Below are 21349 nucleotides of genomic sequence, written 5' to 3'. Positions count from 1 at the left end.
TTTGCATAATTAATTAGCAGCCGCTTTTGCACAAGAGGCTTTTGTGCAAAAAGGAGCTGTGTAGATGGCTCCTTTTTGCGCAAAAACCCCCTCTTGCACAAGAGCTGTTCTTCCTCATATTTTCAGGAAGAACAGTTCTTGAGTAAGAGGGGGGGTTGAGCAAAAAGGAGCCATCTACACAGCTGTTTTTTGTGCAAAAGCCTCTTGCACAAAAACAGCCCCTAATGAATTATGCAAAAGAAGCACAGTGATATTCCATGCCGTGCTTCATTTGCATAAGCTTTTCCGGAAGATGGCTACAGTGTAGCCATAGCCTAAGGGCTGAGTTTCACCCATATGTCCAGATACACAGCTGGGCTAAATCTGCAGCATTCCACTGCAATCAATATAACTATGCTGATTTATACCACCTAAGGATCTGGTTCAGCACCTCCCTATTAACTCTGACGACCACCATATACAATGTGAGGAGAACTAGTCTCCTCTGAACTGAGATCAAAGTGGTCTCGTCTAGGACTTCTGAGAAGAAACAGCTGCATTTCAAGCCTCCTAACCCTGTCTAAAGCTTCTGAAGAAAGCTGACATAACGCTTGAGGCTGCTAACAAAACACGCTAAGAAGCAAGTGCCCCTCATCTGAGTTGCCGCAGCTTTCAGGGTTTGATCTTTCCTGAATTGGTCTCTTTCCTCCTTGCAGAAGAAGTGAAGAGGGACTGCCTCAGAGACTGGAGATCCAGAGTTCACGCTGTGTAAATGCCAATTTGTCTAATTAACTCATTGGAAGGAACTTGTATGATTCAGTGGAGATGACTCACATTACGGGCATCTGTGCCACCCCTGCAAGCTGGCGGCTCTAACGTCCATATGCCTCCGACAAGAAGCTGCTGCCATTGACTTTTTTTAAAAAATTTTTCACTTTAAACAAAATTCATCATCATTAAAACAAATACAATTGAAAACACATGTGGAAATCTCTCCTCCAGGCAGACAGTACGGACGGGCGCTCACATCTCCCCGGAGAGAGGGGAATATGCTAGTGTAAAAGCATCCTGTACCACACTTATCAGAGAACAAAAAGATCCACAGAATCGTTCCAGGAAGCGTTCTGAGGATGCTAGGCCTCTGGGCTCTGGGGCAGAAAAAAGGAGCAGTCACATGGAAAGGAGCAAAAGCTCAAAGTGAGACCTTGAATGAAAACTCAAGTCTCCCATACTCCTGTTGGATACTGAGTCTCTTTAGCTAGTCCCAGTGGTTGTCATGCAGGATGAAAAAACTGTCTTAGGAGGAAGTAGAGACAACAGTGAATGGGGTCCCCAGGTCAACAGGGCTGGCTCCATCCCCATTTGTATGGTCTTGGACTATCCTATGCCCACTTCACTAAGCCTCTCCTGAGAGCCAGGCACATCTGAGTTGGGACACAGGGCATGTTAGTAAATTCCCACCTAATTCCTGATTCACTCTACTACACATAGGTGCTTTTAAAACCTCTCGTTCATACAGGATGCAGAAACACTAAATCACACTTATTTGCTGCTTTGCATCTACCTCAGTGGTCACCAATCAGTGGATCGGGATCTTGGAGCCTCTGACAGGTGATCCTGACTGGTTTGGCCAAGAGGCTGTCAAGTGCCAAAACGCCACCCACTGCTGTGCATCTCCTGCCCTTTGCCTTGGAGCTGACCCCTTAGGCACCTCCTGCTTTCTGTGCAGGGCAGGGGAGGGCGAGGAAAGTGCTGATGTCAAGGTGCCCCCTCCCACTCTGTATCCTATCTCCACAGAGGAGAGAAGGGGCACAAGACTTGGGGGAGGAGGGAGTTTGCTGGCTGCTTTTGGGAATAGTAGAGGGCCAGGACAGGGGTGAACCTGCCTACAACCCTATCCCAATCCTGAACCCCCTCCTGCACTCCAAGCCCCAGCCCTAGCCTCAAGCACCCCTGCATCCAAACACCCTCCAAGAGCCTGCGTCTAGAACCCCCTTCGGCACCCAGGGCTCAACTTGGGGACCCTCTCACACTCCAAATCCCTTCATCCAAGACCAGAGCCTGCACCCCAACCCTCTGCCCAGCCTGGTGAAAGTGAGGGAGGGGGAGGAAGGATGGGAGGATGCAGAGGGGGGGCCTCGGAGAAGGGGTGGGAAGGAGGTGGGACAAGGGTGTTTGGGTGTGAGCTAGATCTCGGATTGCATTGAAATTCAAAAAGGGATCTCGTGCTTAAAAAGCTTGGAGACCCCTGCTCTACCTAGCAGAGAGGTTAAAAACCATGTCTTTGGTGTGACCACTGAATTAATGAGTGGTTGGTGTAGCCAGGGCCCTACCTTCCTACAACAGGGAAGGGGAAAGTGTGTGTGCCCCAGCCTCCCCGGAGCACCAGGGATGGAGGAGGCCGCATTGCCCGAGCTGTCCCAAGCCTCACCGGCACCCAGGTAGCACATGCCTCCAGCGTCAGGCCGCAACACTCCACTCCACTCCATGCCTACAGCAGGTGTTTTGGGGGGCGGAGTGTGGGTGGGGCTATGTCTGGCTGTTTGGGAAGGCAAAGCCTACCCCCACCTAGCATACCAGATGCCCATGGTTACATTTTTTAGTAATTATGTGTTTGCAGGCAGGGGCGCAGGCAGGAGCCAGTGCTCAAGGGGAGACGGCATTTAAGCCAGCTCCCCCCTTCCCCTCCTGCTCTGCTGCCATTGACAGAAAGGCAGCAGCGCAGTGGGCAGAAAGCCCGGCATGTGCAGGGAGCCAGCTTGAAAGCCAGGTCCTCCCAAGCACCACCTTCCATCTGCCCCCCCCCATGCTGTTGCATCTGTGGGAGGTAGCGGGGGATGGGGGATGGGAAGGATACAGGAGATCTGACAGGAGACCCAGCTGATACAGAGGCAGCAGCAGAGGGGGATCAAACTTCTTCATGAGTGCTGGTACATGCAGGGAGCTGGCTTCTCCCTCAACTTCCCATGCTGCTGCCTCCGGGGGTGGGGGTGCTCAGGGAGAGCCAGCTGCTGTCTTTGTGGGAGACAGAGGGGCGGAGGCATGGGGAGCCAGTCCACAGTCAGTGGTTTCTGCTCCCTGCTCCCTTTGCTGCCTCTGATACAGCAGCAGCAGAAGGAGGATGCCACCACTAAGATTAACCAATAAGCCTGGAGAATTGAGGCATAAAAGCCCAGTGACTCACCCAAGCTGGGAGCTGGGATTAGAACCCTGCCCCACATCCCAGCCATTGTGCCAGCAAATGCCATCCCAGTGCTTACAACAGTCGTTTTAAACTGTCGGGAATCATTGAGTGGTTTTTGGTGGCCAGCAATGAGCCAGGAGGGGGCATTTCAAAACTTGCCACTTGCCCCTGCCTGCCTCCTGTCATGCACCAGAACTTGCTTAAGGGTAGCACAAGCCCCAACACAGTCAAGCACAGAATGAGTCTGCATTTAAATTACCCCAAAATGAGCTTTCCTCTGTCCAAAACAAAGCCACAGGCCAGGTCAGTGCTCGTTGGGGGTGGGGGGGGGAGGGGGAGGAATGGCACAGCCAGGACATTTGCAATTGCAACCCTGACTTGTGAGGTCTGGTGCCACTGCATGAAGAAATCTTGCATGGCCCCTGCCCAGTACAACAGCACATCCTTGAGCCATCAGGCAGTCTAGAGAGGATTCGTTATCTGTGTTCTGCCTGTTATCACTCAACCAAGACTTGAACCAGAGCTGGGGGGCACTATGGCAAGGGTGGGGAACCTCTGGTGTGCCAATTGCTTTCGGTTTGTCCAGGTTAGCCACTGGTGGGATGCAAGACAGTTTGTTTACTTGAGTGTCCCCAGGCACAGAGTCAAGCGGCTCTGAATGGCCCAGTTCACCCTTCCACGCCAATGGGAAATGCGGGAAGAGGCGCTTGGCTGGACCACCACTTCCCGCAGCTCTCACTGGCCAGGAATGGTGAACCACAGCCACTGGGAGCTGCAAACAACTCTGTCTGTGCACACTAACATAAACATAGCATCTCATGGCCCTGCAGGAGCTAACCCTGACTAACTCTGTATGACCCATTGGCGGGAGACTCCTCACCCCTTCTCTAGGAGAAGCAGACCAGCCAGGGAGCTCAAATGGAAGCCTCTGCACTGCTCAGGGTTTCTTCCATCAGAAGTCACTGTTCATGTGTCTTATATACCTGGCCCTGGCCAATGCCTTTGGTCAGTTGCTTGCAGGAGGATGGTTATGTGGTCCAGATTGAGCTGGAGTGAAATCACAGCTCTGCCAGAGGTTATGTGACCCTGGCTCGGTGCTTGTCCCTGCCTGAGTTTCCACATTTGCACAACAGGAATAAGCGGGACGTGCTGTATCTCTCACATCGGAGAGTCAGGAGCCTCAGTTCACTTACTCACTAAACACCACACACACCTATGCATTTTTTTTAACAAATCTTCCAATAGCCTGTGGCAAAAGAGGAGCAGTTAATGGGCCTCTATGTCATTCAGAAGCTTTGATTTATCTGTTTTAGAGCAGGGAAATATCTTACACAGAATGTGCTGTGCAGTTACTAGATGAAAAGCAAACGCCATCCAACGCAGCACTTTGCCCTAAGCACTACTCGCTGTTCCTTCCCAAGCAACTCTCAACAAGGCCATCAATGCCTCAAGTGCTTCCTTGCAGCATTTCCCATGGCTTCATTGTTTCCCTTAATTGCCCATTCTGACTTCCCACTATTGCAATTCCATGAGAATTTCCTGTTGGGCTACAGACTGTTTGCAAAAGGAAGCAGCTCAGAAAGCTTCCAGAGGGGAGATTGGTGGTAAGCTCTTCTCCCCACTCCCGCATCGGGCAATGTTTGTTATCTCTTTGGTGACCACGCCTCAATCCCAGCCAAATCCCCCTTCCCTGATCTCTCAGCCTTTCCAGCTATTCAAGGAGGGGAGGGGCAGATCAAACCTAGCCAAGTAGAAATGTGTAAGACTCATTTTCTTTAAGACAGAGGTACCCAATTGTTTCCCTACTTGGACTTGAAAGAACAGTCATACAGGGTCAGATCAATGGTCCATCTAGGTCAGCCTCCTGTTTTCTGACAGTGGCCAATGCCAGGTGGCCAGAGGGAATGAACAGAACAGGTAATCATCAAGTGATCCGTTCCCTATCCTGCCCTCCCCCAATCCCATTCCCAGCTTCTGGCAAATAGAGGCTAGGGACATTATCTCTGCCCATTGATGGGCCTTTCCTCCACAAATGTATCTACTCTTTTTTAACCCTGTTATAGTATTGGCCCTTGCAACATCCATGTTATCTTGCTTCCATAAAGAGAATGAGGCAGGTACGACCATCGGTGGTGGGTAGGACCCTTAGACCCTCAGGCTAAGCACCCATGCCACAAGGTAAAATCAGCAGTGTGGCACAGAAGCCACATTGCTGGGCTGCTGGGCTGAAACCAGCCCTGGCTGACTGTAGGTGACAGAAGTGACAGTGGGTGTCTGCTTTGAGGTCTTGAGTGAGAAAACAGATGTTGACCCTGCTTAATGGGTTTCTAGTGCACATGAGCTACCAATGGGCATTAATTGGCAGCATCACCAAAGTGCATGAGCATTCCTGGGTCCTGGAAAGTGGACTGCCTGCCCAGAGAATGAATGGTCCTGGAGTGAATTCCTGCCCTAGAGGTGTTGAAAAAGGCCAGTTTTGGGGGGGCAGTGTTCAGTGTCTGTTCCTCCTAACAGAAGGAACCAACAAAGCCCAGGCTTTCAGTTAATAGCACATCTTGCCTTCGTGGCTGTGACGTCGTGCTTCAGAACATAAATGGTATGGACCCAATGCAGCCTAAGTAATAGCTTGGACAGAGAGAGCGTCCCCTGTGCTTTTTAGCATGCTACTATCCCAGGAGGCTAATGATGGCAATGGACATGCCAACACTGTTCACTGCTTCCCTGCTGAAAGCGTGCCAAGGGAAGGGAAGGAGTCTTCATGTTATGAAAGATCAAGTATGTAGTCACATTGTCATCTCAAATGGGGGAAGCCTATTCAACCCCATGTCCTTCTAGAACAGGGCTGAGGCACTGTGTGGTGAGGGGACGGGGTGCTGGCTGAGAAAGCCAGTGATCCTGCTGACCATGCTTGCAAATTGTGGAGTGCAGCTGTGGATATCACCCTCCACCCAGGAGCCATTCGCCAGATCTGAGTGCCTAAAAGCCTCCCAATGGACCGCGAGGCCAGTCAATGTCAAAGAAACCCAGCAGTGGGGACTGCACCGGGACAAGATAAGTCAGACCAGCAAGGACTATGAAGATCTAGTCTGACCTCCTTTCCCAGTCAGTCCTGCCACAAAGCCCACAACTTCTGGCTGAGCGAGGCATGTTGCCTAGAAAGGTCGTGGGATCTCCATCACTGGAGTTATTTAAGAGCAGGTTAGACAGACGCCTGTCAGGGATGATCAGTGCTTGGTCCTTCCGTGCGGGCAGGGGAGTGGACTTGATGATCTTGCAAGGTCCCTTCCAGTTCTAGTGTTCTTTGCTTTTATGATCTTTCCTAGAAGACACCCAGACTGGATTTAAAAATTGGAAGCCACAGAGAAGCCACCATGTCCCTTGGTCAGTTGTTGCTGAATTACTCTTGCTGCAAATCCTTCCTGCCCTCTGTATTTCTAGCCTAGATTTGTCTAGTTTCCACTTCCAGCCATTGGCTCTTGTTATGGTTTTTGCTAGATTACAGTGCCCGTTGCTATCAGACATCTCTTCCCCTTGTAGATTAAGATCAAGTCACCTCTTTAACCTTTTCTAGAGTAAACAGATAGAGCTCTGTCAATCTCTCTGTCAGGCAGGTTTTCCACACCTTGAATTGATCCCGACACTTTTTTTCTGAACTCTTTACAAGTTTTTCAATAACCACAGCATTCCAAACTGGGGAGAGGGAGGGAAGCTTGGCTCCCTGCCCTGAGAACGTATCCCTGCCCAGCCCTGGGAATGAACTCCCTCATGGACAGGGGACTTAAGCGAGTTCCACATGACTGATTGTAACAGCGCGATTTACTCCAAGACCTTCACAACCCTGCATGCAGCGAGGTACCTGGCAAATTGAACTGCTTCTGCTGCCGTGTGCATTGCGGGGATGGGTGGAGGGGAGATGGCGGAGTTGCGCTGGGCGGTAACGGAGGGGCTGGCGAGGAGGGTGTGGAGGATGTCGTTGAGGAGGGATTGCTGCTGGAGTCTGGCTGATAGGGCACCGGAATATGGTCCTGCAGGAACAAGGAGGGCAGGGGGAGAGGAGGAAGGAAAAACAACACAAGCCTATGAGAGCAGTGCAGACAGACCGACTTCATCGCGCTCAGTCGCCGGCAGAGCAGGTGGCCTCGAGCTGGCATCCTTGGAAGGAAGTGCTGGGGAAGCTGGTGGTGACTGAGCAGGTGGCTGAGGATTGGCATCCCGCCCACCCTGGGGGCAGCCACCACCAACTTCCCGAAGAACGGAGCTGGCATCCTTGAAACGAAGGAAGGACAAAGGGGGCCCCCAACTTTCCAAGTCACTGTTTGGTAGGGTCCTTGCGAGCAGAAGGAGGAAGGGACTGCAGCAAACGTTGCCACCCATCTGTCCCCAAGCCCCTGCTTTATAGTGCATCCTGGGAGCTCCTCTTTGCAACGCAGCAGGGAGACCTGGACAAGATAAAGCAGGGCCTGTGTAACGTCCACCCAGGCCAACGTTTCCAACGGAGGGGCCTGATCCTCAGAAGTGTTGAGCAACTGAAGCTTCCACTGGCTTCTGACACAGCTGTGCCTGAAGAACGAGGCCACATTTTCCAAAACGGCTAGTGAAATTACTGAGTCACCACCCAGGGGAATCAGAGCCATCGTAAGAGAAAGACTTCCAAAATCACCAGTCACTTGGGAAGGCCATGATGGGAAGTCAGGCACCTACATTCCTGACAGGGTGTTCAGGGGGTACTGGGTACCTGGCAGCATTGACTGACTTTCCACAGCTATTACAGATATTCAGCATGCCTGGAAATGAAACTGTTGGGTCGGCGCTTAGTTGCCAACGGAGGTGCCTAACTTTATGCATGTAAAAAAGCTTCAGAGGGGTAGCTGAGTTAGTCCATAACTGGAAAAAGAAGTGGGCTGTGCCGACGAAAGCTCACAACACCATCTACATGTTTTGTTCATCTGTAAAGTGCTGTGAGGCTATTTGTTGTTTTTTAAGTTTATGCATGTGAGTTTGCAAGTACTGGTTAACATTCCCAATACAAAACACCAGACTGTTCTCCTCCCTCTCTGCTTTGGTCAGTTAATCTCACCCTTAATTGGTCCTTCCTCGTGGGCCATTTAACTGAGTCAACAGACACAACTTCAGGGTGAGCCAGACAAAGGCGCCACTCTACATGCTCTTAGCTTGGCTCCCCAGGAGATCGTACGCCTGAGCCAGTCATTCTCCCTTCTCTCAGCACAGAGCCCTGTCTTACACAGAACACATCTGGCTCCTCTTTGTGCATGCCAACCAGTAAGGAAAGAATGGCTGACTGCAATCAATAGCATGCTGATGTGCTGGGTGGGGGAGAATCTGCCTGGAAAACAAGCTGGAAAGTTTGCACAAATGTGATCTCCAACTCTCCATCTGATAATGGACAAATCTTATTTTAAAAGATTTAAAACCAAATTGCATTGGAATTTATAACCAGCAGGACAAGTCTGAACTCAGCAGGATCTGAAATAAGAATTAATGTCTTTCCCCCCACACACACATACACACACATATATCTGATCCAAACCAACATGGATTAATAAAGGAAAAGATAAGATACTGACATCTGTGCAAATGGGAATATGGTATAACCTTCCTTGAAATATTAAACTCTTTGCACATTGGCTGTGACCACATCCCTCTTGGTCCGTGAAAAGGAAAAGTAGAGGCCAAGACGGTTTGTGATTTTTGTGGTCTAGGTCACGGCATCTTAAAGAGCCTGATTTTCAGAAAATGCTGAAAACCCTCTCTCTGAACATCAGACCCCTTTAAGGTATCTCAAGTAAACACCCAAAACTATGGGTCACTTTTGAAAATCTTGGTCACCGTCCCAAGCAGGTTACTGAGAAGGACTCAAACAAGCTTAACCAAATGTGACATTTCAGGGAACGCTATGCTGCATTTTTATTTATAGCACCTCTGCCTGCAAGATGATGCTGGTAAAGTAGTTCGGGGTTTTCCCCCAAAGTCAGCTCTGGGAGCAGATGGAAATGAAGATCTGTGCTCTCACTTATATAGCACCATGGGTGGGAAGAGGCTTGGGAGATAGGTGACAGTGCGCTGGCAAGAGGTGCTGACTTAGACCTCTGTAAAAACCAGCTCCCATGAAGGGGAACTGGCTAAAGTAAGCCTGCACCTAACAGAGAATGGGAGACAGCTATCCGCCCAATTAGCCTGGGGCTGTATAAACCTCTGGGAGGAAGGAAGGAAGGAAGGCAGCTGAGGGCGGGGGACACACCAAGAGAATGGCAGTAGAAAGATAGTGCTTCCCTCTGGGATGCAGACAGTAGAACCCAAGCGATGTATGGGTAATGGGAGCACAGCCTGTAAATAAACAGGACCAGTAGTTATTGAGCACCCCGGTATCTATGTGCAGGGGCAGGAGCCAAAAGGGCCCTGCACCCCCCTGCTGAAAGATATAAAAGAGGGTCCCTTCCACCAAGGTGTGTACAATCCCACCCATACTGAGAACAAGCATGACCTGGGGCAAGGGGCTAAACTGAAGTAGCATGGAAAGATAATAGGAGACTGAAGGACTCCTTTAGAAATAGAGGTCACACTAGAAGGCTATTAGATGGCGCAATGGGAAATATTTATCTACTTTCATAAGCTGGCTATAGTTGTTGTGATTTCATGAGTGGCAGAGGCAATGTAAAATTCACTTATAGCACAATTCATCCATCGCTCTGAAAGTGCTTTATGTGATGGGTGTCATTACACTCATTTTATAGATGGGGAAACTGAGGCATAAAAGAGATGAAGTAACCTGCACCAGGTCACCTAGCAAGCTAGCTGCAGAGCTAGGAATAGCATCTCAGCCACCTGCATTCCAGTTCAGTGCTCTACCCTCTCATCAAGCCTGCTTCCCATGATGACCTCTCTTAAGATAAAACATGATGGGCACAAAATGACACAGTTTACTCTTCCAAACTCATAGCTTCCTCCCTCCCCCCCCTTCCCTGCCCCTTGTAAGATCCCACTATGGGTCTCTTGAGGACCCACCGAAATCATTTGCACCACACCACCTACAAAGAACATTAGGTGATTTTACCATTTGGAATTTTCCAAGAACCTTAGGCTTAGAGTCTGCATCCCAGAGAGAGTCATCCAGTGTCCAGCAGTCACTGGACAATGATGCAAGAAAGGCAGGAGGGGTCTAGACAAACTGAAGAGTCCAGGCTGATTTGGAATGGTACTCAGCATCCCTGAAAACCAGGCCATTAAATTACCAGGCATGGGCACAGCCAGCCAGCAAGATTTTGAAATTTGCCAGTCAGTATGAATGAACAGCTTTGTGACTTGTTGGGGCTTCTAAATTCCCCATTAGACCGAACTGCACCCAACAGCCTCTGTCAAATTTAATTCAGAATCAATCTGAGCACCATTACTGTTGCTAACACAAAGCAGGAGAAAGACCAAGCCCGGTGCATGGACAGGTCTGGCTAGTGAATTTCCCCGGACCCCGTAGGAATATGATCAAGTTGTTGTGCTTCTATAGGTTTTATTTTTTTTAATATGTTTTACTAAAGTTTTGGAGAGCTGGGAGAGCACAGAAATTCAGGTTAGATTTGTTGCCTCTGGAGAGAAAGAAGCTGAAATGGAGCAGAACTGGTGGGACATGAGCTATTTCAAAAGCACTGACTCCATTTTATTTTTAGTCTGTTAAAGAAAATAACTTTGACAAACGCTGCCTTTACCCTAATGGAAAACAAACTAAAAAATCCAACAGGTGGAGTGTTAGATGCTCTTTCTTCCAGTTAATGTCACTTCCAGCTTACTGGTGTTAATATACTGCAGCTCTGACAGGGAGGGTAGAGAATGGTGAGGCAAATATTGCTTTCAGTGACACCGGTGTAAATTTGAAGTAACTCTTGAAATCATAGAATCTTAGAACACTAGAACTGGAAGGGACCTTGAGAGGTCATCGAGTCCAGTCCCCTGTCCCCATGGCAGGACCAAGCACCGTCTAGACCAATCAAATTACTGCAGATTTACACCAGGGTAACAGAGCAATTTTTAGACCAGAGGTTGTCAGAAAAGTCTGTATCTTTCTTAGGAAATAAGAAAACAATAAAAGCAACAGTTGGGGGAAGCTTCTTTCTTTGAAAGAAAGAGCCCAACACATTTTGTATTTGCAATGCCTGCTCTGCAGTGTAAATACTGACCTCATTAAAGAAGTGGTCTTAGCATCCCTGCTCACTAGGGTCTGGGCCTGATCCTTCAATTAATGCAGTTCTCTATGATTCATAGGTTTGCATCCCCTTAAATGAGTTTCTATTCAGTTTCTACCAAATTCACTGAAATATAGATCAGCTCCTTGGTGTTTTGGAGAAGCAGACGTGCCTGGAAACCCAAAAAGCCATCTGTGAAGTTTTGCCCCAGCAGATGGCTGAACAGACCATTGAGCAAACTGGAAGGTGCTACCGCAAAGAGGAAAGCCTGCCAGACCTTCTCCTCCTCCCCTCACAATAACCATGTTTCCAAGCAGACAGAGGAATGATCCTCATTGGCATCTGCAGGCAATGCTACCAAAGCATTCCAGACTGGAAGAGTGCAGAGCCACAAAGAAACCAGTTCAGAGAGTTTCAGAATGTGAGGACTAAATGGGGCAGTTTTGCTGCTGACTTTGGGCATGTCAAAAGAGTGTGCCTACACAGCACCCTTACCTTGAAATAAGCTATGCAATTTGAGTTATGCTATTTGCGCTACACAGAGCCAAATTTTGAAATAAAGCGCTGTTCTGACAAGTCCCTTAAACCTCCTGGAATGAGGTTACAGGGATGCTGGAATAGCATACTTATTATTTCAAAATATATTTCAAAATAACGGGTGCATTTAAATTGCTATTTCGGGTTACTTCCAGTATCCCAAAATAGCCCCGCTCTCTAGACATAGCCAAAATAACGAATTTGAAATAATAATTCCCGAAATAAAAACAATTGAAATAGTGTGAAACATGAGAAGCCTCAAAATTAGTCTGAGAATGGCTCCATTATTGTGGATGTGCTACCTTGACTTAGAGCCCCAGGAAGCACTGCGGAGTAATGACTTTGAATGACTCTGGGGAGTCGTTATTTTGAAATAGCAGCAGTGGAGCATCCACACTACCACTATTTCAAAATAACTATTTTGAAATAAGTGTTATTCCCCGAGGAAAGCAGGAGTACAGATTGCAAAATAACCTCCCTTATTTTGAAATAACACGGTTGGTAGTATGACCATTCCACTTATTATTTCAAAATAAGGGGTGGGAAGGTATTTGGAAATAACTCCTTCGTGTAGACCAGGGCTTAGAGGGGAGCAGGATCTGACCCCAACTTCAAAAAGTTTCTTCTTTAGATCAATGAGAAGTGTCGTGGCACCTTATAGACTAAGAGATTTATTGGAACATAAGTGTTCGTGGGCAAAGACCCACTTCTAAAGTGGGTCTTTGCCCATGAACGTTTATGTTGCAATAAATCTCTTAGTCTATAAGGTGCCACGGGACTGCTCATTGTTTTTGCAGATTTAGACTAACACGGCTACTCCTCTGATACTTCTTCAGATCAAAGAGGCAGGATTTCAAGCCTCTCATTTAAAGCTGCAACATATAGCTTTGAACAATCAGATTATATAGCCAGGGAGGCAGTGTATCCTACTAGTTACTGCAGCATGCCAAGGGTAAGGCAGTCTGAGCTGTGGCCCCTAATCCAACTCCTACCATAGCCTTGGGCAAATGACTGAATTTCTGTATCCTAGTTTCTTATGGCTGTTAAGAGACTTGCTTCAGAGAGGGGTTCCTGAACACGAGTAGATAGAAGACACTTCACCAAAGCTGAACTCCAACAGACCAGTCTGGAAAGAGCTACATTCTTCTCTTCCCCGTCACTGGGAAGTGACACCCTAAGCACTCAATGCAGAGGGGTGGGAACGGAACTATACTAAGGGCACAAAATCCACAGTTCAGACTGGCTCATCCTTTCCCAATGTGTTGACCATTTCATCTCCTAAAGGAGCAAGATTTCAGGGGTTCAGGACTCCTGGGCTCCAAATCTATCCCCGTCACTCACATTTGCAGAAGGGTTCCTGATGGTCACATGTGCAGCATCAGCACAGCCTGTAAAAGCCTGTCCTTAAGAAGTTAGGCTGACTCTTAAAGCAATGGAGAAGAGGCCAGAAAATGAAGGAACCGAAGGGAGCAGAGGAGAGAAGTGGGAACACTGAAAGGAGAGAAGAGTATGTAGAAGCGAGTGCCTACAACATATTCTCTGGTAGGTAAGTGCAACCCAGCAGGGCTGAGGAAGGCAGGTTTAGGTCCTGTGGTATCATGCCTGGCTGGAGTTCTCACACGCACCTTTGGCCTTTTCTCTGCTAAGAGAAAAAGGTGTGCTCTTATTGTGGGTTACCTAATGCCAGGTAAAATCCTAGGGAAGATAAGGGAGTCTGCAGTTTTCACTTGAGTTACCAGGCAAAAAAACCATGCAATTGCTACTAAATTCCAGTTAAGAACATAAGTTTTATTCCTCCTAATGACATCCTGTCCTTCCCTCTGGCTCTTTCTTATTGTGGAAATGCTCAAAGTCCTTTATACTCAGGACACAGAGCTGCAGATCTGGGCTGACTGCTAGGGTGAATCAGCAGAACGGTCACTGCTCTTCTAAAACTGGTCTCACACCTTTGCCCTTCCAGCCACCCGCCTGGTGCTGGAGCAATTGTGCATGCATTCCTTCCACAGAGCATCACACCTGCAATTGGTGCACCAAGGAGACTATTGGGTGCTCTGTAATACTCAGAGCTTTTTGTGGGTATTTTTGATGGCAACAGGAAATCTCAGGTTTGACTTTTCCAATGGGAATGGCATTGTCCACACTCTAGATTCTTCATTTTTCTAGATAGCTTCTCCCACCTCCTTCATGTCCAGGTAAGGCAATAAACCACTTGCCTCTGAGTTCCAGAACAACTTCCTGTGTGGACGCTTATTCCAGAATAAAGGTGTTCAGCTATGCAAGTATTCAGGAACAGCTCCTCCTCAATCCCCTCCTCCTTAATGTGTAAACAGGCCCCCAGCCAGCAAAGCACCCAAACATTATCCAACAGGATCAGCCCCTGTGAACAAAGTGGTGCTTCCAGGAATACAGTGGCCACTGTTGTAGACTTTAATGGAAGGACAGACCTGTGGCCCATTAGAGAGAAGTGCAGAGGGAGTTACATGGCACTATTAGTTCACTTTTGCTGTATAAAATAGGTCAAGAACTTCTTGCCACTAAACTAAAAAGGAGCCAAACAAACAATAGCAGCATGTTGAATTCCATGGAGTTTTCCATCAAAATAGATTAAGCCCCACAATCCTCCTGGGAGGCAGGAAATCAGTAGCGTTCTGATGTAATGGCTGGAGAAACCAAGGCAGAAAGAGGTCACACTGCAGATTAGTGATAGAACAAGGAATAGAAACACAGGTCACATGACTCCCAGAGTCTTCCACCACAAACAAGGCCATCTTTCGTTCCTAAAAAGGCCCAGTGCGTTACAGGTGGGTCCAGTCAAGAGAGCGGTCAATTAAGTAACAGCAATAAGGAGTAAGATTCCAAAGATTTGGGGACAAATTCTGCTCTCACTTTGCACCCTTGGCATCTGTTTGATTTCAAGGAGGGATCATGTTTGGCTGTACTTTGGAGTGAACTGCCTGGCCCAAATTCTGCTCTATGTTCAAGCAGTGTCTGTCTATGGACCTACTGTGTACTGACCTACAGTGAAGAGCTGAACAGTTCTTGTGTAATTTCACTTGCTCCAACCCACTAGAATTGCACACCTAGCAACTTTTAATGCCCAGTTTACAACTGCACTTAAGCTGTAAACTCTGGAAAATGCTGATAAGCAGCTTGCTTGGTAGAGACAGTATTTCTTAGCCATCATTCAGCATTTCTCATCCCTGATGCTTTAGAATTGAAGTCATGGGCCAAGAAACAAGAGGATGGTCTCTCAACAGCTTGTCTGAACCTGCTTCCTATATAGCATCTATAGCATCACAGTGGATTATGGTAAATGGGACTCCGACATAATAAGCAGAATGTTACTGCAGCACCATGACCACTTGCTGGTCCTTTAAGAGAGGATAGGAAAGGAATAAGGAATCCCACCCATATTGCCATGTGTCTTGAAGCCATTGGCATCTTGCTCATTACCCGAGAATCACAGTTGCATTTGTTCCTATGTATAAAGCACAATGTACCAAGATGGAGAAAGGCTCTGAGGGACTGCACAGCCCAATGGGAGAAAGAAGGTGCCTTACCTTGCTGATTTTGTTGGTTTTGGGAAGGGTCTGGCTGACGTGCAGGTCAGAATACCTGGGGGGCTTTCGTAAAGGATTGTTGATGTCACACGGCACCGATTCTGTCCGGACTAATCTTGCTGGATCAAGAAGGGAGACAGGAGAAAGAAATAAAAAGAGAGAGAAAAAGGGAGAAACGTAGACATCAAAGTTTTAAAACAGCTCTTCAGGCCTGGGAGCCCTGAACTTGAAGACAATCCAGATCAGCTTCATGAAATTCTAAAAATATTAAAGCTAAACCCAAAATAACTTCTTTACTGTACAGTTGCACCTGCTTCCTGAAACTGCTAGTTTCCCCACTTTGGGGCCATAAAGGCCTGAGCCATTTGGAACACAGAGTGCCAGCTGAAGCCAGAGTGTATCTACTCTCCTCCCCACCCCATTCCGCAATTGGAACCTTCCTCAGCCAATCAGAACACACTCAGGATCAAATCCGACTCGACACGTAAAGGCTCCAGTGGGACTTCAGTAGTGCCCAGGGGTGACTGTCATGCAGCAAGGCACGCAGCTCCCATCTCAAAGAGGAACAAGTTGGTTTATTTTGATCTGTTGGCTAATGTCATCAGCACAGAAGGTGGCCTCGGTGAAACATCTCCTGACGGAGAGAGGAGTAAATATTTCTGAACTACACTCTCCCCCACCCAGCAATTCTGCACCTTGAGAACTAGAACCAATTTCCATCTATGGTGCAATTCTTTGCCTTACATCAGTTTTCTACACGTTTCAATCCAATGCCTTCTGATCTGAAGTAGACAATTAGGTCTTGTTGCTGCCCTCAGAAGAGGTGCTCTCTGAGCGGCAGGGAAGGAGAAGTTAAACCCAACTTCTGCTCACCCTTCTCATGGGCTCTACGGATGCCCCCTAGCCTGTGAAAGGTTGAGCTCCACACCCAGGTCAGGGTTTCAGGGTTTGTTCTCTGATTTGTGAAATTTGTTTGCTTTCTTGCTGTGAGTGCTAGGCCATGGGGGAAGAATCCTGGCAGAATCACTTCCTCCTCCTCCACTGTTCAGTTAGCATATGCCCTAGAAATAGCCACAGCAGGCAAATGTTACAGGCTCTATATTCACAGCTTCTGTCTTGAACTTCATCCGGATGCAAACTTCTGTTCTGCCACCCGCCCCTGTTTCCAGGATCCCATCACCATGACGAAGCTGAGCAAGCCTCTGGGCCTTCACTTGGATGAGCCTTAAAGTGGAGATGTCACTCCCATTTCAGGATAGTCTCTGACACCTTTTGGCCAACCTTACCCAACACCTGTATGCTTTCCTCATTCCAGACTATTTTTTCTATAATCCCCATAGCTTCCACATCTGGAAATTTTTCTTCTTTCCCACAAGGGAGAGAACACTAGGACAGTCCTTTCCTTCCGCCACTTGACTCTTGGGTGTCGTTTTCCCAAGGGTGAATTTGATAACGAATTATTGAGCAGCAATCCAGAGCTCTTCTGCCTGGAAGAGCTTCTCACATGTGAAATGGAGCTACTATTACACATGGACCCCAACCGGGTCTAATGTGTCCCAGGACAGCACTTGACAGTGAGGCTGGAGTTCCCAGGCCTGCAGCCCGCAACCACCTGCTTTCCCCTGTTTTCTGTTACCACCCACACTTCACAGGGACAGAGCAAGAAGCACCACCCAGGAAATAAGCTGCCAAAAGACTAGCATGACAAACAGTGGGTAAAGCCAGCAACTGGAAGGTTGGCTAAGTTTACAAAGCAGTCCTAAGACGGGGCAGATAATCATCAGCCACTTCCAAGACTGCTTTCTCCAGGCCAGGCCTTTGGGAGACACTAGGCAGCATGGGCCATTAGTCAGTTTGGAAACTAGAGAGAACCAGCCACAGTACAGAACTTTCCACTGCCGTTGATACTAAGAGGAGACCTGTCTGTTTCCTGCCACCAGGGATCCTACAGGGCAATCCACATGTGTAAAGAGGTGAACCACCCCTGAATTAGACTGTTCCCCACTCTGAATTTTAGATTCCAGAGCACGGCTGGCCTCATTAGGTGCAATAAGTAACTTATTTTTTTTTAAATTAGCCAGAAGGGTTTATCTTCAATGAATTCGTTTTTAATAATCAAGATGATATTTAACATACACTAACGGCCTTATTAGGTCTAAAATTATATGCGAAATTTAGGAATCTTAATTTCAATTTATTTTAATTTAATTAACAGCATTCCCCGTAGGTAATCTTAAATCACCACCACCCTCTTTTGCACTGGGAACAAGTAGCCAGAATTCAAATGAAAAGGAAAAACTCTTCTTGGTGCAGTGCCTCCCTTCTGGACTTGTAAATGTGCCCCGTTCCTTTTCATATTTATGAACTGCGCTCCTGGAGGAAACGAAAGCAGACAATTTCAATAGCACAATTAGCATCTGAATGTGCCACTGCCTAACATTAACGCTGCTGTTTCATGTCATGAAATGAGACCCGCATGCATCAACAGAGCCACCGCAGATCTAGGGTCCCAAACTTCCACCCAGGCCAGCTTTCAACGTTAGCAAAAGGCTCAAACCTGTTGCACTTACCCCGCGTTGTGGGGAATCTGAAAAGGAAAGGTGGCAGGGGGAGGGTGGGTGGAAGTGGTTTGGAATGCAAATCTGCCTCGCATCGGACAGCTCGTCTCCCTATAAGCGGAAAAGATGGTCGGTAACCTTTTCGAACGTGCCTATGTGATTTGGGAGCCTAACTCCCATTGGTGGTCAATGGGGACTCAGGCTCCTAAGTCACTTAGGTGCTTTTGAAAATTTTTACCTGGCAAAAAAATCAAGGAAGCCACAGCTAGTAAAGCAGTTCTTACCTCCACGGTGGATGATCAGTATGTGACAAGGTGGGGCCTCTTTGGTGCATTTGTTGTGGCACTTTAACCTGAGAGAAGAAGCAATAAAACAAATGTGAAGGCCAATCCTCCGCTTGGGTGGAGGTGAAGACAGACTGTCATATGTGGGTCAGCTGAACACAAGGGAACACTAACACAGAAGGAAATGAGTTTGCACACAGGACGGCGACTCAAGCTAACTTCCGAGTTACTGTTCTTTCCTGCAACCTTGTCTGCTCAACAGCGTGGGGCAAGCAGAAGGTCTCGGTAGCATTCTGCTGGCTCCACCAGATCCTGCAGCTGTCATTTCAAGAGATGCAACCCCTATGGGTTGGGGCTAAATTCGCTGTACTAATTCCCCTGGGTGAAATAGGGCTGCAGGTCCCACATGGTAGAAAGGGTTTCCAGAAGATAACAGCACTGGGAGGCTGATCTCCCAGAAACAAAGGTGCACTGGCTTGGAAGGGCACCTAGTAGATTTACTAGTTTAGCAAATCTCCCAGTCCGAGTCCACTTGCTAGGCTCCAGAGACAGAGCCACTCCCAATGACTGCAGCACTGTTGGGAGTCAGGAATCCCCCACACAACCCATGCAGGAGATGAAAAAATACATCAGTCCCATGCAGGCAAATCATGTCTAGTGATGTTGAATGTCTTGGGAGAGGAGGGTGTGTAAAGGATACAGTACAGCTCTGATGACTGGCACATCCTGGAGGAAAACAACATGGAGACAGCCACAGATTTGGAAGAATTGGAGACATTTGCAATGGGATAATTTTGTCCATCACAGAAATGCAGCTGCCTCTTTAACTGCCAATGAATAGCATCTAAGGGCCCAAGCAACTGGGTCACTGACCCAACACTCCACTCCGACATATAGATACGATCTAATTGTCCTTCCCCCTCCCAACCAACTTCGGGTGCAGGGTGAAAGAGCTGAAAAATGTAAAACACATTCTTTAAGCTATCCACAAATGCAGTCTCCATAACCAGCTGAAGGGCATCCCCCTTGGCTAGCGGTCCACATGCTCTGCCACATTCATTCTCCCTTTCGCAGAGATCTCCTGTAACATGATGGCTAATGTGCTGCTGCTCACATTCCCAGCTCCTGTTCATTAGCAACCGGCACCCAGAATACGTTTTAGACTGGGACCATCCCCAGTGAAATGTTCGGTGAATCCTTGCGAGGGGGGGAAGGAGTTTTCTAAAGGCACGTGACTACCCACAGTGTGTACATGGGGAAAAACCTGAGCTGGTTAAAGTAACCAAGGAGTTTAGGTGGGAGGAAAGTCATGTCTGGCTGCCTCCCTGCTTTTCCCTGGGGTCTCGGCCGTAAGTTAGAGCTGTGATTTACTTCTCACCCACAATGGTAATTGCTTCCCGGCAGTTCTCTCCAAGTGCCATGCTGGGGGGCTGGTTCATTTCCAGCTGATAGCAGTGATACCTAGCAGTGATACCTAGCCAGGCACCCACAGAGTTATCTGAGCCATCTGGACTTTTTTCCTCCAAGAACTTATCTGGCCCAACCCCGCTTCCATTGTGAGAGCATTAAAAGCGGGGACTGAATCTAGCTTGGCAAGCAAACCACCCAGCATTCCAGTGGGGCTTCCTGTTCTCTGCTGCTGTGATCCAGCAGGCAGCACACAGCTGAGTGCAGCTCCATGCTGAATTGACAGAGATGTCCAGGCATCTATTAGGAAAACCCAGCAATTGCATTATAACTCAGAGACGCGGATATTATAATTTCTGACCACCCAGCCTGAGACAAAGGGAGTGAAAAGCCACACGCTGTGCAAAGACCTCTCTGCTATTTCCTACTGAATATTATCCAGAGCTAATGCTGGTTTACACTTAATTAAATCATATGGCAGCAGAGAGAAAATATTTAGATAGAGGGAGGGAGACCAGGGGGCTGTTCTGCAATTTATCTCAGCCGCTGCAGTGTTCCTTATGGTTTTATTACCAGGACATTTAGCAAAAATAATTAGACCATTTAAAGCTATGATTGTTTCATTTAATATTCTGTTGCAGCCTTTTATCTAACACCGTTGGGACTATGAGTCTATAGAGGGCTTCACCCCCAGTTCATACATATAGACACAAGCAGACTCTTAGGCCCCTAAAACCTTTGCACTTGGTGCTAATTACGAGTATGGGAGTCATAGCCTCCGGTTCTGCCCCAATGCACTGGAGCAGAGGAAGGCTGTATGAGGGCCCAAAGCTCAAGCATGGAAAGAAAACAGAAAACAATATAATGAAAGAAACAGGGTCAAGGGATTAAAAAAAAAACCAAAAGCAGCCACAAACCAATGAGCCGAGTAATGAAAATTCAGGAGCTTCCTGTGTTCGGTTTAATTACACAAAAAGGCGGAGTCAAGGATGACATTGATATTGGAGGCAGTGTGTGGGGAGGAGGGTTGTTTGGTATGCTCCTGCTTTCCAGGCTGGGGCAGGCAGAAAGGCAGGGCCAGGAGCTGTTTGCTAGTATTTGCCCTAGCTGTTTGTTAAATCCCCAGTTAATGGGATTTCTTCTAAGTGCTCATACTAGGGATGTTAAATTTCCAGTAATTGACTAATCGAATAGTCGATGCAATTGCATTGACTATTCGATTAGTTACTAGGGCGCCTCCGCCTCTGAAGTGTAGCAACAGTCCTACAACTGGCCCCGTGCTCCCCATGGTGTTTCAAAGCAATAGCGCTGCATGGAGCCTGGGGTCAGCTGGGGACTCCCCCACTGATCCAGGGCTCCATGCGGCACTGCTGCTTTGAAATACTATGGGGAGCCCAGTGTCAGGCTCCTCCCAGCATTTCAAAGCAGCAGTGCCCCATGGAGCCCAGGATCAGCTGATCCCCAGCTCCACGCAGCACTGCTGCTTTGAAACTCCACGTGCAGCGAGGGGACACCCCAGCTGGTCCTGGGCTGCATGTGGTGTTTCAAAGTGGCAGTGCTGCATGGAGCCCAGGGTCTGGCCCCAGGCCCCATGCAGCACTGATGCTTTGAAGTATCCCTTTCTCTCCCCATAGCATTTGCTTATCAG

The 21349-nt window shown here is 48.0% G+C and overlaps 1 protein-coding gene across 1 annotated transcript in view; it reads right to left on the bottom strand.

Annotated features, from left to right (window-relative positions):
- LOC102443915 (kinase suppressor of Ras 2) overlaps positions 1-16790 on the bottom strand; it is a 116696-nt gene extending 99906 nt beyond the window's left edge. Inside the window, exons 1-2 of the mRNA XM_089775314.1 lie at positions 16739-16790; positions 15453-15571 (exon numbers count right to left, since the gene is read on the bottom strand). Coding sequence (XP_089631440.1) covers positions 15453-15571; positions 16739-16790 — 171 coding nt within the window. The remainder of the gene's footprint in view (positions 1-15452; positions 15572-16738) is intronic.
- Between the last annotated feature and the right edge of the window lie 4559 nt (positions 16791-21349).

Source organism: Pelodiscus sinensis, chromosome Z (genome assembly GCF_052426305.1).
Source record: "Pelodiscus sinensis isolate ZL-2025 chromosome Z, ASM5242630v1, whole genome shotgun sequence".
Lineage (NCBI taxonomy): Eukaryota > Metazoa > Chordata > Testudines > Trionychidae > Pelodiscus > Pelodiscus sinensis.
This window is presented reverse-complemented; position numbering and strand designations above follow the sequence as displayed.